Genomic DNA, 18,440 nt, shown 5'->3' with positions numbered 1-18,440 from the left:
AGGTAAACGGTGTTTCCATGCGCTGCTCTTGTTCGCCAGAAGCAGCTTAGTCATGCTGGCCACATGACCTGGAAGCTGTCTGCTGGCTCCCTTGGCCAATAAAGCAAGATGAGTGCCGCAACCCCAGAGTCGTCCGCGACTGGGCTTAACAGTCAGGGGTTCCTTTACCTAACAGTCCCAAAGATTGGACTTCAAAGCTGTTTGTCTCACATAACCTTTGTGATAGGATGGAATACCAAGCATGGTGGAATACAGTAGACTGAATATCCATCATTGGGAAATGGTATATGTCCCACTTTACCTGCAATGAGCTCAGTGTTATGTATATGGTCCTCTTCCTCCATTCATATTTTTATCCTCAACAACTCTCTGAGGTTAGGCTGACAGTGAGCGGCTGACCCAAGGGCACCCAGTGAGTGTCAGGGCTGAGTGGGAGATTTGATCTCCCAGGTCCTCGTGCAGTACTCTAACCACTACACCACACTGGCCCCCTTTTCACATGTTCTACCAGGACAATGGCTGATTGGACTAATGATATGAATGGGTAGATCCACAGTCTTTAAAGTATTGTCCTGAACAATAAGGTGTTGTGGTTGATGGTTGGGCTATATTCCCACTAACTAAGGTCCAATTCTCTCTGCACATGGGCAGGCACCCTCTTTGTAGCTGCAGGGTAACCCAGTTAAAAATTGGTTGCCTCCTGGAATCCGGACCTCCCCTTTGCCTCATTGCTCAGGGCTCAAAGGTGGGAATCACTTTTTTCTGGGCTACCCTTTTTTTGCTGCTGCATCACATGGCTGTCTCATGTTAAGCTTGTGGGGCTACTAAGACCCCTAGGTCCTTTTTCTATGGACTACTTGCAAGTCAGCCCCCCCCCCCCCCCATATTTGTGCTGCTGGTTCTTTCTGCCTAAGTGCAGGACTGTACATTTGTCCCTACTGAAATTCATTTTGTTAGTTTGGGCCAATCTTATGGTCATCTTGAATCCCGATTCATACTGGGTCTTAGTAACCACAGCATCCTTTTCTAAGTGCTCACAGACTGACTGTTCTAGGACCTTTCCTGGTATCAATGTCAAGCTCACCGGTCAGTAGGTACCTTAGGTGCAGCTCATCAGACCCTGGAAATTTGAGTTTGTTTAAAGTAGCTATGTGTTCCCTTACCACCTGTTTCGCCATCTTGGACTGCAGCATCCTTGCATCATTTATTCTGTTATCACCAGATGGGTGATAGCTTTCCCTTTGGATGAAGACAGAGGCAAAGTAGGTGTTGAGTATTTCCGCCTTTTCTCTGTCACCCAATAGCATTTCTCCATCCTCTACATGCAAGGGACCTACTACTCTTGCTTTTAAACATAGCCAAAGAAACCTTTTAAAATTATTTTTAACCTCTTGCAAGCCTGAGCTCATTCTGAGATATGGCCCACATGGCCTCCTCCCTGCTTGTGTATGCTCTTCCTTTGTGATTCCCCATTTTCCCATTTCTTATACACCTCAGCGCATCTGCAAGCTCCTTATGCAACCACACCAGTTTCTTCAGGTTTCTTTCTTGTTGGAATTGTCTGCTTTTATGCCTTCAGTATTTCCCCTTTAAGAAACTTGCATCCATCTTGGTCTCCTTCCCCCCAGGATGATGAGGACAAGAGGGGAAATAATTAATTCTAGGCAGGGTCTCCGTCTCCTTGCTCTGCGTGCAGAGTGGTGGGTTGCGTTGAACGTGCGGCAGCTTCATTGCGCAGTATAGAAACCATTGGGGCTAGAAGTTTTGTTTTTTTAGCACATCAGAAGGGGGAGGGGTGCAGCACCTACTGATACAGCAGTCGTGATATAAGCACAATAAAATTTGGTATAAGCCCATAATTCTCTACAGGCACTACTGCTGAGATACGACCTTTCCCCATGTCTTGCAGGACTAGCGGAATTATTATTAAAAGTTATTTGCTGCCCTTCTTTAAGAGATCATGGGGCGCTTTACAACAAAATGCACAAAATACACAATATAATAACATGGCAACCATACCCTGAAATAAACCTAGACAACTTAGCTGCGTATGATCACTGCATGGTTAGCATTCTGTTGCAGACGTGCATTCCAACCTTGCGGCTATAGCTCAGCTGAGTGCCTTTGCTGCAGCTTCATAATCCACAGGCCCACTGACTCCCTCTCACAGTGAACTCAGGTGGTCGAGCCCCAACAGAACTGGAACCAAAACTGAGCTGCTGAGAAACTGGGAGGAGCTACTGGCATCCTTGGGGGTAAGCCTCAGGTTTGCAGAAAAGAAACCTGGGTGAGGAACGGAATGGAGTATTCCTAAAGAATACTCTGGCCTGCTGACTGGAACTCAAAACCAGGAGCTCTCCTGTTAGGAGGGGATGGTGCACTGCAACATTTTGTAGTGGAGCCTGCTTGCTCAGTCCTGGAGCTGAGCTCTTAACGTGCACACCTGCCAGGCTACATGCAGCCTCTCTGGTCCTTGCTGCCACTGCTGTTTAAGTGGATCCTCTCCCTTGATTCGGGAGCGCATAAACACCTTAATTTTTACCCATTTGCCCCACAGCGAGGGAGCCAAGAGCCTGATCACACAGCCATGCCCGGAATATTCTCCTACCTACACCTGCTGCCCCAGCGCTTGCCACCAGTGTGCCCTTGGCACCGGCAGCATCGTGATCAACAGTCTCCATAGTTACGCAGGCCAGGTTGCCATGGAGACGACTGGAGAAAGGCAGGAAGGCACCAGCTCAAGGTGTAGCAATGAGTCACTGTGGGGAGCAGAGGCGGGACAACAGGACGTGTGTTCAGTAGATGAACCGGGCGAATTATTGATGCTGATTTGAAAAACTAAAATAAACATAGGGTTTCCCCCTTCACCTTCTTAGAGCAGAAGGGGATACAGTGGTACCTCGGGTTAAGTATTTAATTTGTTCCAGAGGTCTGTTCTTAACCTGAAACTGTTCTTAACCTGAGGTAACACTGTAGCTAATGGGGCCTCCTGCTGCTGCAGCCACACCATTTCTGTTCTCATCCTGAAGCAAAGTTCTTAACCCGAGGTACTATTTCTGGGTTAGCAGAGTCTGTAACCTGAAGCGTATGTAACCCGAGGTACCACTGTATATCCAAGGAACTGCATTCTGTGATCAGATCACATTGTAAAGATAAGACCAGAGGGAAATCTCTCATGGGAGCTTCTGGTAATCAAGTGGGTTCTCCTTTTCTCTCTGCCCTGGCCCTTTTCCTTCCAGGGACTGCAGACAAGGCAGCTCCCCTGTGGATACTATACAGGAAGAAATAAAAAAGATGTTAAGGAGTCCCATAGAAAATAAACCCAAGGCCTACCCATTGGGTCTTTTGGGAAAATATATTCCACAAGAAAAGAAAATAATCTTCCTATATGCTACAGCAGCGGCCAGAACAGTACTAGCTAGCAAATGGAAAAGTGAAATGTTTCCCTCCAAAGAGGAGTGGATATGTAAAATGAGTGACTATATACATTTGGCAAAATTAACAGCACCCATAAGGTCACAGTCAAATCAAAAGTTTAAGATTACAATGGAAATGCTTTGAAGATTATATAAACACTGTTCACAAAATAATATGTTGATATGTATAGATTAAGACTGTAGAATACCGGTATATAAGAAGAATGATCTTTAAATGAGATATGAAATTCAGATGAGAAATGCAATGTAAGAAATCAGGGTGTGATGGAGGGGAGCCAAGGGTGGGTGGGAACAGTGGCGTAGCGTGGGTTGTCAGCACCCGGGGCAAGGCAAGTAATTTGCGCCCCCTAACCCCTGGATTTTAGCACTCGAGTGCGAGCGCGCCCCCCCATGTTGCGGCCGCCCCCCTGCACCACACGCTACGCCACTGGCCCTGGGGGCGAGCGAAGGAGCCAAGGACCCCCCCTTAAGGCTCAGCAGGAATTTATTAAATTTATTATTTGCGGAGCCCCCGCGGGCCGAGGCAGCCGAAGCCCCCTCCCCTCGGGCGCCTCCCCGCCCCCTCCTCTCCTTGGGCTGTAGGTGGAGCCCGTGCTGCGAGGCGCTCCAGATCCGGGCTTGGCGAGCGCCTCTCCTCCCCCCGGCCTGGTCCGGGGGCTTCCAGCCGCGCTCCGTCCTTGCCCGACCCCCCCCCCCCGCGGCTGAGACTTGCGCTGAGAGCCAGAGCCAGCGGCACCCCCTTCCGCCGGGAGACCCTCGCCCGCCCGCCGGCTTCCTCTCGGAGGGTTTTGGGGAGAGCAGGGTGCGGCGAGGCCCCTCGGAGCTCTCCTCCCTCCCAGTCGGCAGAAGCAGCCGCCGCCTGTGGCTGGGCCGAGGGGATGGCGGCGGCGGCGGGTGCGAAGGCTGCCCGTGCCCGGCCAGGCGTTGGTGGCGGCGTCAGCGCTGCTGCAGCGGCTGCTCCTCCTGCGAGCAGTGAGTGGAGCGCAGCCGCGGCGGCGGCGGGGGGGGCGCACGCGCGCTAGGGCGCAAGGCTGGCGGTGGCGGCGGGGAGCCCGGCGGAGGAAGGAACTTGTCCCTTCCCTCTGGACCCGCGCCCCCCCAGATGTTGCGCCCGGTGCGGCCGGCACCCCTGGCACCCCCCACGCTACGCCACTGGGTGGGGATGTACAGTAATTTTATCTATAGCATTTTTTGTGGTTTTCTTTTGTCAAGTGTCTCTTTTATATCTTTGTACAGTGGTACCTCGGGTTAAGTACTTAATTAGTTCTGGAGGTCTGTTCTTAACCTGAAACTGTTCTTAACCTGAAGCACCACTTTAGCTGATGGGGCCTCCTGCTGCCACCGTGCCAACGGAGCACGATTTCTGTTCTCATCCTGAAGCAAAGTTCTTAACCTGAAGCACTATTTCTGGGTTAGCGGAGGATGCAACCTGGAGCGTATGTAACCTGAGGTACCACTGTTTTTGTATTTTTGTATTGTGTGTATCAGATACGAAAAATAAAAATTTAATTTAAAAAAAAAGGCAGCTTGCCTATGCTGGCCCAGTTCAAGAGCCAGAAGCACAGTGAATATATTTTCCAGAAATGGCTTCTGAGCTGCAACACTTCAGACTACAGCTGGAGAAAGCGACAGTGTGTGTGCGCGCTATTTTGAAGGCAAGTAGAGGCTGATGTCCATTGGGACTGGTAGGGCGTAAGGCAGGAGGCCAACAGCAGGTGGAGCCAGAGGCAATGACTGGCAGAGCCCACTAATTCTAGTGTCCTCACGCTCTGCCCTGCAGAGTTCGACAAGGGGCAACGCTGAGACCAGGGAGGATGAACCTGGCAGCTAGTGACAACCCTCCTGGACTGGTTGTAAGTAAGAAGGCAGAGGAGGTGAGGGCTTGATGAGGTCATTTATTTCATGTATGGTGGAACAGCGCTCCATTTGCTCCAATAGACCAGCCTCTACTGGATATGTATACATGAAATAGTCCTCTCTACACCTAGGAAAGTACCACATCAAGGAGCAAGTACTATGTTTAAGCTTTCTCCCTGGTGTGCTAGTTCACTGCATATAGGGAGTGTGCTTTTTTCTTTTCGGGTCCCGAAAGAACTACATTGGCTCCCAGTACGTTTCCAAGCACAATTCAAAGTGTTGGTGCTGACCTTTAAAGCCCTAAATGGCTTCGGCCCAGTATACCTGAAGAAGCGTCTCCACCCCCATAGTTCAGCCCAGACACTGAGGTCCAGCTCTGAGGGCCTTCTGGCGGTTCCCTCACTGTGAGAAGTGAAGCTACAGGGAACCAGGCAGAGGGCCTTCTTGGTGGTGGCGCCCACCCTGTGGAACGCCCTCCCATCAGATGTCAAGGGAATAAACAACTATCTGACTTTTAGAAGACATCTGAAGGCAGCCCTGTTTAGGGAAGTTTTTAATGTTTGACGTTTTATCGTGTTTTTAATATTCTGTTGGGAGCCGCCCAGAGTGGCTGGGGAAACCCAGCCAGATGGATGGGGTATAAATAAATTATTACAGTGGTACTTTGGGTTAAGTACTTAATTCGTTCCGGAGGTCCGTTCTTAACCTGAAACTGTTCTTAACCTGAAGCACCGCTTTAGCTAATGGGGCCTCCTTCTCCTGCTGCTGCTGCTGTGCCGCCGGAGCACAATTTCTGTTCTCATCCTGAAGCAAAGTTCTTAACCCGAGGTACTATTTCGGGGTTAGCGGAGTCTGTAAACTGAAGCATATGTAACCCGAGGTACCACTGTGTTATTATTAAAGCAGGATTAAAAAAAAAAATTAAATAATGATGCATCCCTCTGCAATCTGAAGTGGCCCAGAATTCTTTCTCCCCTCAGTCTCTCATCTAACTCTGCTGAATGAGTTAAACGGGCTTTGAGGCTGACACTTCAGCTGTGTGTGTGCGTGTGTCTGTTGGCTATCACACTCAACTCTTCACCCCCAGGATCCTCTTAAGAACATAAGAAGAGCCTGTTGGATCAGGCCAGTCGCATCCTGTTCTCACAGCGCTAACCAGATGCCTGTGGGAAACCAGAAAGCAGGATTCGAACACAAGAGGTCTCTCCCTTCCTGCTGCAGTTTCCAGCAACTGGTATTCAGAAGCACTGCTGCCTCCAACTGAGCACAGAGCACAGCCATCGTGGCTATAGTAGCCCTCAACAGCCGCCCTCCTCCTCCATGAATTTGTCTAATCCTTTTTTAAAGCCGTCCAACTCGGCTGCCCTCACTGCCTCCTGTGCAAGGGAGTTCCATAGTTTAATTATCTGCAGCCAGTGTGGTGTAGTGGTTAAGAGCGGTGGACTCGTAATCTGGTGAACCGGGTTCACTTCCCCGCTCCTCCACATGCAGCTGCCGGGTGACCTTGGGCTAGTCACACTTCTCTGAAGTCTCTCAGCCCCACTCACCTCACAGAGTATTTGTTGTGGGGGAGAAAGGGAAAGGAGATTGTTGGCGGCTTTGAGACTCCTTAAAGGTAAAGGTAAAGGGACCCCTGACCATTAGGTCCAGTCACGAACAACTTTGGGGTTGCGGTGCTCATCTCGCTTTATTGGCTGAGGGTGGCCAGCGTGACTAAGCCGCTTCTGGCGAACCAGAGCAGCGCACGGAAACGCCGTTTACCTTCCCGCCGGAGCGGTACCTATTTATCTACTTGGCACTTTGACATGCTTTCGAACTGCTAGGTTGACAGGAGCAGGGACCGAGCAATGGGAGCTCACCCCATCGCGGGGATTCGAACCACCAACCTTCTGATCGGCAAGTCCTAGGCTATGTGGTTTAATCCACAGCGCCACCCTTGTCCCTTGAGACTCCTTAGGGTAGTGATAAAGCGGGATATCAAATCCAAACTCTTCTTCTTCAACTATCCCTGAGGGCAGCAGGGGAGCAGTGCTCTGTTCTTCCCCCAACAAGGTGCTTGCTGGGCCTGCCCCCCCCCCCCCGCACTTGCCATTCGAAGCCAAACACTCCCAAGTCCCTCCCATTGGTCTCAGCAGGCACGGCCAGGTGCCAAGGATGATGGGGGGGATTAGAATTATAGGGTTAGAAGGGACCCCAAGGACTATCTGATCCAGCCCCTCATCAATGCAGGAATCTTTAGTTCAGCAACAATCTGGGAAGGGGCCAAAAGTCCCCCAGACCTCTACTAAAGCATGCAGTGGCAGTGATTCCACTTCCCCACCCGTTCTTCCCTTATTCACATTAACCATTCTCTCCATGTGCGCTCACTAAAGTTTATCAGAAGAGGCGTTGCTCTGTCCATTTATGCAGCTGGAAAAAGACAGCGACAGCGCTTGAGGTTGTGATGGACCCCAGAGTTCTTGAAAGAGTCTTGTCTCTGTAGTAGGGCTTTCAATAATATTCCTGGTTTGTTATATTGTGTGGTTTGGGATACTAAAGGTTTGCTGCTTGCTTTTGTGCTGCTTGCTTACGATTGTATTTTTAAAAAAATAAAATTTACATTTTCCGTTTCCTCACTTAACACCAAATGGGGGAATCTCAGGATAGGTTTGCGTTGTATGGAACCAGGTCAATGAGAGTGAAAGATGTATAAATAAATGTGTGCTGTTTCAATGACAAGGCTTACAACTGTGTGTCCATTCTTCTTTGCAATGCCTTCTCAGTCACTCTTGCGACAACTCCATAAGGTATGTATTATACCCATTTTGCAGTTAGGAGCTGAGGTCTGCCTGAGTCCAACTAGTTTGTTCACGGCTGATGGGACAATTTGAACCAAAGGCTCAACTTGCTTTCCGCATTTAACTGCAAGAGCAGAACTGGAATGCCATTATGGCAATTGTGTGAATTTAATGGCGATTGATAAATGTGAAATAAAAATCCTTGAGGGATTGCAACTGCACAGTGGTGAGCTTTCCAGATTTCCTCCCAAGACAGCAGATAACTGGCCATTTGCTGGCATTCACCAAGAACCTACCTGGGTGTGGAAGGTGTAGCTCAAATTCTGCTCCGAGCCAAGTGAAGCAAACATTTATGGTTTCATCTGATTTTTCAGTCTGAAGTTTCTGTCAAAGGTTCAGTGCAATGAGAGCCCTTTGGTTTAACATGCCTGTTTGGCGTTCTTTGTCACATCGTGACGCCTCCCTTAAAGCCTGAGATACAGGAATGAAATTTAGTATGCATTTTTCAGGGCACAAATCTTTCCTTCAGGTTCTGAACAGCTATTTTCAACCAAAGAGGAAGAGAGAGGAGAGGTGCAAAATACCTCGTAAGTAATGTCTTCTTGAGCAAGGACTAATCTCAGTGGCACTCTTAAGAATTCTCCAAACTGCAGCTCAACCTTTTGTTGTTGTTGTTAAGGGGCAAGGCAAGGTAAGAGACAAAATACACTGAATTGTGATACCTGAAGTGGCACTTCTACAATGCTGATCTGTGTTTCCCATGCCATTTCTCTCTCACGTGCACCTACCTACTACCTTCCTTCAGGAAAATAAAAATCTATAAGCAAGTCTACCCATCCAGACCATCAGCCTCCCCGAATCAGTAGCATGCATATCCAATCTCCTTGCCTAGCCCTGTGTGGCTTTGTCCAGCACTTGGGACAAACTAATTCAGATTAACTAATTTACCGAATAAATTCAAAAATTCATGAATTAAACCCGAAAAGAGTTTCTATAATTTCTGGGTGAGCTTTATATTGATTCGTGTTGTGCCGTTTTATCGCCTGGCCACCCAGATCTTCTGGGAGCTTTTAGCAAGTTGCCTTCACCATCCTGAATAATTTGTCGGTACCTGCAAACTTGACTGCCTCTCTGTTTGCCTGTAACTTCAGATCATTTATGAACAATGTAAATAAATTGTAAGCCTCAATACACATGGGGGGGGGGGCAGGTCTGACTCCTCTGGGCTGGGTGAGGAGTTCCCAGCAGAAGCTGAGCTAAGCCCAACTCTCTTACTACAGACTGGCCAATGGAGCCTATGCCTGCACTGGAAAAGATTTCCTTACAATGTGACTTCTGTGTTTTAAAGTTACTGATCCGTAAGAGGGCCTGGCCTCTTATTCTACAGTGACAAAGCGTGCTCCAGGAACCTTTGCTGAGGGCCTTTGTCAAAAACATTTTGGGAGTCCAAATATACAATGTTAACATCGGCCCAGATGTTTGGACACATAAACACTATTTTAGTGCCAGATTAAACATGCCTTTTCTCCTAGGGCATTTGAGGGAATGTGATCACCATGCTTATTGCTGTGTCAGATGTATGTGTGTCGTATTTTACTGTGAAACCTGATGGCTGTTTTTAGTTGTATGTGGAAGCAGCCTAGAGATGTTCTGTATTAGCAATAAATAAATCAAATTATTATTATAATCAATATAACAATAGACAATTCTAAAAGGTTGATGATGCAGAAACTTCCCTCTGCAGAAGCCATGCCTATTCTTCATAAGCAAGGCTTATTCTTCCATAATATCCTTGATCATTTTATCTTTAAAAACTACAGTGTGTGGCATGTGGGCAGATGTACTGCACCTCCAGGATTCCCTTCAATGTACAGCTTTCCCTTATTCACTCATCATGATGATTTTGTTAGGATCTTAACACCTACAGATGCAAAGAAAACCCTTAGGTATACTTTTTCTTGCAGTCCCTGCCTCAGTGCCAAGTCGTACAATCTGCCATGACAAGAAAGGCTGAGTGGATCCATGCAGAATTCTGTGCATGGTGAAGAAGCCAGTTCGTTAAGTGGCTAATTGATTCCCATTGAGCGTGTTGCTGCTGAAATCTGGCTGAGTGGCGACAGCTGGTAAATGTAAATTAAAAATGGTGAACTGGGAGCTATGCTGAATCACATTACCTTCCCATGCACCAATTGTTTCACCCTTGTATAATGCCCGATTGGTGATGGTGAGATTTTCTCAGCTAGCCTCTTTCAAAGACATTACAAGACTGCCTCTGATCACCCATTCCTACACATTCCTAAGTGTTTCCTTGCAAATCCGTAGTCTGCGACTGGTAAAGGCCAGATCCCCCTCCTCCCCACCTCCAAATCCCAAGGCAAAAAAAAGAATAAATCTGTTGCTCCCCAGTGACGTGACAGGGTTCTGATCCGATCCAATCCATCTTGAATTTTTATGTTTTCCGGTTAAGGTTTTGTGAAACACTGTATCAAACTTTTTTTTTGTACTAAAATACAGATATATATTACAGCTACTGTATTCCCTTCTCCACCAATCTTGCCATTTCCGTCGATCCCATTCCTCCCGCGCATGTCACGTAACGGGTGCAAGGGCACAACTCGCCCTCCCTGCCGCCCCCCAACGTAGGGGAAACGTCCTCTGGTGGCTGACCGTATGCTCACGGACCCTAGTGGCTTGGGGAGTAGCAGGCTAATGCTGCTCCTTCGGTCCAAGCTACCAGATAACCTTTACCGGTTATATTTTGGACTTTCCTAGAATGACTGATGGGAAAGTTGGGCTGAGAATATTAAGGGTGTATGTGCCTGGGCCTACATGGCCGGGCAAGCCTTTAATCTAGTTTGTCTCTGTCCCTCTCTCTCGCTGAGATTCCCTAATGTTGCGGAGAGCTGAGATTTAAAGGCCGATCGTGTCAGTGGATACTCAGAAGTTAGTTCCACGGAGCTCGGTGAAGTTTACTCCCCAATACATTGAGGCCTGTCACTTTAAAGAGTGGCTTCTGAAGGGCTAACCTCACATATATATATATTTATGTCATTCCTCCCCTCACTTCTGCATAAACCGCGATACTTGATGGCTGGTTATCGTTGCACAACCCTTTTGGTTCCTGTGTTGGCAATGTTTGAGTGGCCTCTGAAGTGTTAATTATTTGGCAAACATAGTGACATGGCCATGCTACGTCGTGCGCTACGTCTCCCACACTGGTGAATCTTCCCTCAGTTTCTTACCTTGTTTCCCACAGTGATTTGTTTAAAACTCCTTGTTTTAATTTTAATTTTTAGCGGCTGGGTGGAGCGCATCCAGTTGGGCTCATGGGTGCTGGGGTGATTAGCCCTTTCCTCCGGTGACGTTTTTTCTGATGAATATCAACACACACACCCCCCACACACAAAAGCTGCAATTTACCTATAGGAAAGGTAAATTTCCCTCAGCGGGACCAAAAACACCTTTGGAGGGAGGAATTGTCACCATGAAAATAGTATTGGGAAAAGAGTTAGCCGTCCACTAGAGCCACAGTCCCAACTGGTTTCCATCCTGGGTGCTATTAAATAGCTGGATATCCATTCACAGGCCTCCTGCTGTCCTTTCCTCACCCTCACCCCCAATCCTTGGCCCTTCATGGCCCACCAGCTTTTTGAGCCCATGCACTCCTTTCCCACATGCTCTTTTCGCTTGTTTCCAACCGGGTCCTTCATGCCACTAATTCAGGCCCGGCCCTGCCATTAGGCAAGGTGATGCAGCCTTCCCCAAGCAACAGATCTTGGGAGCACCGTTACAGGGCAGGCAAATAGTCAATTGTTTTATCTTTTTTTTTACTACTATGCAGGATGCCGTTTGGATTTTCTTAGGCCCTCCCTCTAGGTTTTTTCTCTGATTTTTAAAAAAATCCAGCCCTCTTTTCCTCTCGCCTTCCTCTTGACCCAATCTGGCTCTGCCCAGAGCAGATTCTTTCTGCTTTTTCAGGCCCTTGGTTCTTTGTGAAGCTGCTCTAAGCTTGCTTCACGGTCCTACTGGCTCCTTATAATGTCAATAGCTGCTGCTGGTGGGCTGTGTGAAAGGAAGGGGGGGGGCTTTTGCACAGGCTGAAATGGCGCGTCCGTCCGTGTCGCCACCCAGGGACCCCTCTTTGGTGCGAGGCAAGGTTTCGCTTTGCCCTGCTCTCTGCAGGTCCCTCTTCCTGGTAGGTTTGAGGCCTAGCTCTGCCCTGAAGCCTGCTTCCGCTTCAGCTAGCGAGAGGCATGGAGGTGTGTTTTATAGTTCTTCAATGGCTACGCTGGACAGGGCAAAAATAGCTGCACCGGTGGAACTACCTCTCTATTCAGCTCAAACCGCCGGGACTGGGTTAGCTGCTACACTGCTGTCTGGATGGTGGGGGCGGCAGGTGGGGGCACAGTTGTCTGAACGTCTAAGAAGACCCATTTCTGTCCTAGTTTTCAGCTGCCACCGAGAGCAGGGGGGATCGTGAATGGAGGATCACAGTTCTGGTGGGGAGGGCGTCGTGAAGTTGTTTGCTGACATTTGCCTCTCGCAATTACAACGCAGAATACCATGCCAGAGCAGGGTGGGGTGGGGGGTTTGGTCACAAATTCCTGCAGCCAGAAATTCCTCCTGCCTATGGGATTATAATATCTCAAGTTAGGGGATCTGGAATTCTGCTCTGACCCACTTCCTGCTTTGCCTCGCCCTCCTCCCGAGTTGTAATACTGCTTCCAGGCAGGGAAGCAAAGCATTGCCCCCACCCCAAGCAGACACCAGGTTCGAGGAAAATGCTATTTGGCACGAACCCCAGTTTTGCTTCTCACCTTTGCTTCTCTCCCACCGCTCGCTCTCCAGGCCCAAGGGTTACATTCAGTGTTAAGAGGAGTCACCCTACAGGCGGAGATGTTGTCGCACCCCACAGCAGCGGCTGGAGACAGAAGCCAGCTAGCCAACTCCAATCCTCCCACCCCACCCCAGTCCCCCCTTCGGCGGCACCCTTCGTGGTACAGCTGCATTACCTGGGCAGGATGAGTGGAGAATGCAAAAGTTTTCTGGTGGCTGAAATCCCCAAAGGGAACGGGGGTGGGGATTCGGGCACACCTTACCCTGTTCAGAGACAATTTAAATTTACATGTAAAAGTATCAAATGGGCCAGTCTCAGGCCGAAGGGCGGGCAAAGTTGCTGAAAGGTTAAAAATGGAGAAAGACTTGGCAAGGAGGTGGCCCTGGCAGAGTCTGTTGCAGCGGTAGCGTCTTGGCACCAGTTCTTGGTTGGTTCTTGGGAAGGAGGGTACTGGGGAACGCCCTGGAAGCTTTTCCCGGAAAGGCCGGGAAATCCCTTTGAAAAGAACGTGTTAAAAAGTCCCAGGGGCGTCACATCTTTGAAACACCAGGTTGGAGTGTGCGCATCGCCTCGTCCCCCAATGTGGTAGGTTTGGGGTAAGGGTAGGGGTACCGGTGTCACACTCTCCTCCATCGGCAGCCAATCAGCAGAGGGGGCCGAGGCCAAAGCTGGCAAATCATGAGGGATGGACGTGTCTCCGGAAGTGGCACGCAGGTGAGGTCTGCAGATTCTGAGGCTTCGAGTTGGACGTTTCCCCCCCATTGGCAGCAGCGAAGGAAAGGCAGTGAGGGAGGTGGGGAGGGAGGAGGAAGGATGAGAGAGTTCAATCCAGATACCAAGGAGAGAAGGGCCCTCCTGCCTCTTCTACATTATATCCTCTGCGGAGGAGAAAACACAAGAGCGTCACCAATATAAACAAGACTGCACAGAAGCTGGCAATAGGAGTGCTGTATGTACTCTTGCTTGGGGTGGGCGGTGGTGGCAGCGGTGGAGAGAACAGCTAAAATTCTGCATCCAACATAAGCCCAAATCCTGCCTCGAGGAATGCTGAATTCTGTGGATAGTACCCTGTGCGAATTGACAACTGCTAGATTTCCTGCCATTTGCATGGAGGGGTTAGGAGGTATGTGTGACCCTGGCTGTTGTTCTTGGACGCCCTCCCCACTTCAAAATCTTCTAAGATGTCAGTTTCACTAGGCACTTTCAAGCTTATCTTCGCAGCCATAGTGGCTAGAGCAGGCTTCCTCAAACTCAGCCCTCCAGATATTTTTGAGACTACAATTCCCATCATCCCTGACCACTGGTCCTGCTAGCTAGGGATCATGGGAGTTGTAGGCCAAAAAACATCTGGAGGGCTGAGTTTGAGGAAGCTTGGTCTAGAATCTTAGTGGTGATGTTTTAAAAAAAGAAACAAGAAAAGGAAAGGAAATTGAGAATGTTTAGTTCTGTGCCCCAATACTCAGTTCAATTGTTATACAGAATTGTGATGTAGCATTTAACAAAGGAGATACGTTGATCCCCACCAAGCCCTCAGCTCAAGTTGCTATGCTTCGTCTTAACCCGAGGCTGATGGACCATTCTAGGCCCTGATAAAGGTGCCAATTTAGCCCCACTTCCTAAATTAAAGTCACTCTGAACTGTTCTCTAACACAGTGATGTCGTTGAAGGAACAAGAAACATTTGCCTGTGTGCAAGACTGCATGTGTGCACCCAATCTGCATCCGAATCTAATTTCTGTTTGTGTATGAGACTGGGCAAATGATCTGATGACCATTTTTTTTTTTAATGGCACCAACTTCCTTATATATTAGTAGCAGATATGCCTTGCAGGTCTGTGCTTCAGAGCCTGCCTTAGTTAAAGGACGGGCTCTGCTCTGTGAGGCAGGATTGACACCAAAGGGCGTTTTCCCTTTAGGTTGTTCCTAAAGGGACCCCGCCAAGGCACCCCGCCAAGTCAGGAGACCGAATTGTCGGCCCAGCACTGTAGGCGACAGGCCTGTGACCAGGGTGATAGCCTGGAAGAGGGGAAGTTTGGTTTGGTGGTGTTTCCCCTGAGTGAGAGACGACGGGGAGGGTTGTTGAAGTGGCATCACGATCTTCCACCTGCCCATGTGGGGGTGTGCCTAGATCCTAACCTCACAGCTGTATATAGTGAGACCAGATGTGGGTGCTGCAATGACTGGAGATGTCTGAGTTTGAAGTGTTGGGAACTATGCACTGCAGTGATGCAGCGCCATGACCCCCCTGGGCTGGTTCACATCCTGAGCACTGTATGTGCACAGAAAGTCAGGGGGACAGGGGTTTGCCACAACAAAAAGAGCCCGCAAATCTGCCTACTTGTAGCTCCCATTTCCCCAGACAAAGAGGAGAGGGGTAGACGGGTGAGACAGCATGGAACATAAATGTGTGTCCGTACACTCAACTCTCGCACTCTCACTCTCATTCTCTTAAGACAAAAAGTGGGGTAGTCTCCTCCTAACACAGTACAGATATGTGGACAGGGACACGACAGAACTAGGCTAGGTCTCCACTAACAGGTGTAGCACAGACCCGGCCGCGAGGCCACACCAACACAAAGAACTTACCGCAGTGCCAACAAAATCTGTTGAAAATATAAAAAGAAAAGGTTAGGGTTGAGTTCTGGCTTCCAGGGGTTCCCTAACAGACTTATTTCCTCACTCAAAAGCTTTCTTGGCTGTTCTGATTGCCTCATGGGGTGTGATGCCACAAGATGGATGCTCTGCGACTTTCAGCCTAATCACGGGCTATAAATGTTCAGAAACGGGCACCATTAAGCTACTACCACTCTGTTTTAAACAATTCTGCAGTTTGTGTTTTAGTGTTGCAGCTTTCTGTTTTTGTTTTATTAGGTAAAGGTACCCCTGCCTGTTCGGCCCAGTCTTGCCAGACTCTAGGGTTGTACGCTCATCTCACTCTATAGGCCGGGAGCCAGCGCTGCAGACACTTCCGGGTCACGTGGCCAGCGTGACAAGCTGCATCTGGCGAGCCAGCGCAGCACACGGAACGCCGTTTACCTTCCCTTTGGTAAGCGGTCCCTATTTATCTACTTGCACCCGGAGGTGCTTTCGAACTGCTAGGTTGGCAGGCGCTGGGACCGAACGACGGGAGCGCACCCCGTCGCGGGGATTCGAACCCCCGACCATGCGATCGGCAAGTCCTAGGCGCTGAGGTTTTACCACAGCGCCACCCGCGTCCCTTTTTGTTTTATTACTTAAGATTAATTTCATTTTTCATTTGGGAATACTTTTCTGGTAGAGACTTTATTTTGCTCTACAACTCCAGCACGGAAGTGTGCAGCTATTCCTTAAAAAAACACACAAAAAAGCAGAGGGACAGCAGACAGGACATCAGCTGTCTTCCTGCTGCTGCTGTTGCTGCTGCAGCAGCAATATTTATTTTTCTTTTCTCCCTTGCCCCATGGCATGTGAAGTTGGACAAAGTCTGCCAACTCTTCCAACCAGCTCTTGCAAGCTCTGCCTTTAAAATCCACCTGATCTGCAGGAGAAGCAGCTCTGCAAATTATCGCTGACTTATTGCTGATAAATGCTCGGGAATAAGGAGTCGCTGCAAAGTTAGCAAACAAAGGAAAGGATACACGGCTGCTTAATTTGGGTTGGGGAAGGGTTAATGTGACTATAATGTGGCTTATTCATCCCTTGTTTGAAAAAGACCTGGGGAAGGTAATTTTTTTCCAGGAGCCGTCACTGTAGGGTCCGCAGAGGAGTGGGTTGCTGCAGGATCTACTGACCTCAGGACAAGTGTGCACAAGGAATATTTTGTTTTTTCTCTCTGTGCATCAACAAAAAGCAGGGATTTGCTTGGCTCGCGGTTCCCTCCCAGCAGCAGCTCAAGTACTTGGGTTCCGGCTGGCGAGACTGCCTTGTCTTGATTCGAGCAGATGGACCAAGCCCGGAGGCCAGGAGATTTATTATGATTAATTACATTTCCAATTAGGCACCTTCGGTTTCCCTGGCTCCCACCCAAGCCTCGGCAAGGCCAGGGGAAGCAGAAGCAGAAACAGAAGGTGGCCGCTGTTTTCCCTCCATGGCCTAAAGGACTCAGAGTGACAGCAGCAGAACCCTGGAGTTTGAATGCACCTTGGTCCAAAAGTGGAGGGCTGGGAGGCTGATTTAAAGAGCACAAATGGTCTCTGTGTGAGGGGATGGGGATGGGAAAGTCCGTCGATTTCAATGTTAGAATGATGTCGGATAGAAATTAAGTGGTTTCCAGCTGTAATGCTTTAAGAGAATATGGAAAAAAAGGTTTAGAAATAGGTTAAAATTTATTGATAAGGATTTGCTGAACTAACAATTTGAATTGGAATACAAAAAAGGGAGGTACGAGGAGGTCTGGGAAATAAGTTAATGGAAAATAAGTAATGGAAATTCTGTGTGTTTTTAATTATTTTCATTTTTGTATTTTTGTTATTTTTTCTTTTGATTTTTATTGTATTACTATTGAAAACTTTAATAAATATTCTTTAAAAAAAGAAAAGAAAGTCCGTCGATTTCAGTTTCTCTCTGTTTCTCAATTTTCTCTAGTCTTAATTCAGATCTCACATTTCCACATCAGTTTGTTATCCATATAAATTTAGGTTTGATGAGGCCCCAAGCTACTGAAGGTAATGGGGCCCTTTATATGTCCAGCTGTCCTTTGTCAACAACAAATTGTCGCTGGTTTTTTTTGAGTTGAATATATGCTATATGGTAATTTATGGACCTAATAGGTACCTAAAGCCATTTGCCACCGTTGCTGTATGTAGGTTTTATTTTATTTGTTTTTTATCTTATATTTTGGAAATGTACATCCAGTTTTTCCCCCCTTTAATTTTTTTGGGGGGCCCCCAAGAGAGTGGGGCCCTAAGCTATAGTTTGTTTAGCATATATGTAAATCCGGCACTGATAAAAATACAGTTGTACCTTGGATCCCAAACGCCTTCTGACTTGAACGTTTTGGCTCCCGAACGCCGCAAACCCGGAACTGAGTGTTCCGGTTTGCGAACATTCTTTGAAGCCAAACGTCCGATGCAGCTTCCGATTGAGTGCAAGAAGCTCCTGCAGCCGATCGGAAGCCACACGCCTTGGTTGTCGAACCATTTTTGGAAGTTGAACGGACTTCCGGAACGGATCCCGTTCAGCAACCAAGGTAGGACTGCAATGAAAACTCAAAAGCATTTTGGCAGGGGTTTCTCCTAATACAGATGTTTGTATACCATTTTACAACCGTGCACACCTTTTTGCAAAGTGCTTTCGCCTCGTAATGCATTTCTAAAAGGTTATTTTCAGGAATATGTGCATTTTATGCATGCTTCACATTTTTGTAAACGTAATGGTGCAACTTCTCTTGCCGTTGCAGCAACTACTTCCTTGGGTGGGAGCAGTATTGGATGAAAATCCAAGTTAGTCTGGCCTTCATCATGAAGGGGTGTGTGTGTGTGTGTGTATCAAGCACAGGCAAACTCTGCCCTCCAGATGTTTTGGGACTACAACTCCCATCATCCCTAGCTAACAG

General features: G+C 48.3%; 1 protein-coding gene across 2 annotated transcripts in view; it reads right to left on the bottom strand.

Moving 5' to 3' along the window:
• Positions 1-11,970: 11,970 nt before the first annotated feature.
• Positions 11,971-18,440, bottom strand: part of LHFPL4 (LHFPL tetraspan subfamily member 4) — a 57,896-nt gene continuing 51,426 nt past the window's right edge. The window contains exons 3-4 of one of the 2 annotated variants that reach the window (XM_083725316.1): positions 15,494-15,510; positions 12,905-13,786 (exon numbers count right to left, since the gene is read on the bottom strand). In XM_083725316.1, the coding sequence (XP_083581442.1) occupies positions 13,778-13,786; positions 15,494-15,510 (26 nt within the window). In that variant the 3' untranslated portion in view covers positions 12,905-13,777. Of the gene's footprint in view, positions 13,787-15,493; positions 15,511-18,440 lie in introns of both variants that reach the window. The other variant, XM_083725317.1, reaches the window with a different exon arrangement.

The sequence above is a fragment of the Podarcis gaigeae genome (genome assembly GCF_964106915.1).
Source record: "Podarcis gaigeae genome assembly, chromosome: 2".
Lineage (NCBI taxonomy): Eukaryota > Metazoa > Chordata > Lepidosauria > Squamata > Lacertidae > Podarcis > Podarcis gaigeae.
Note: the sequence above shows the minus strand (reverse complement) of the source record. Positions and strands in the feature narration are given on the sequence as shown.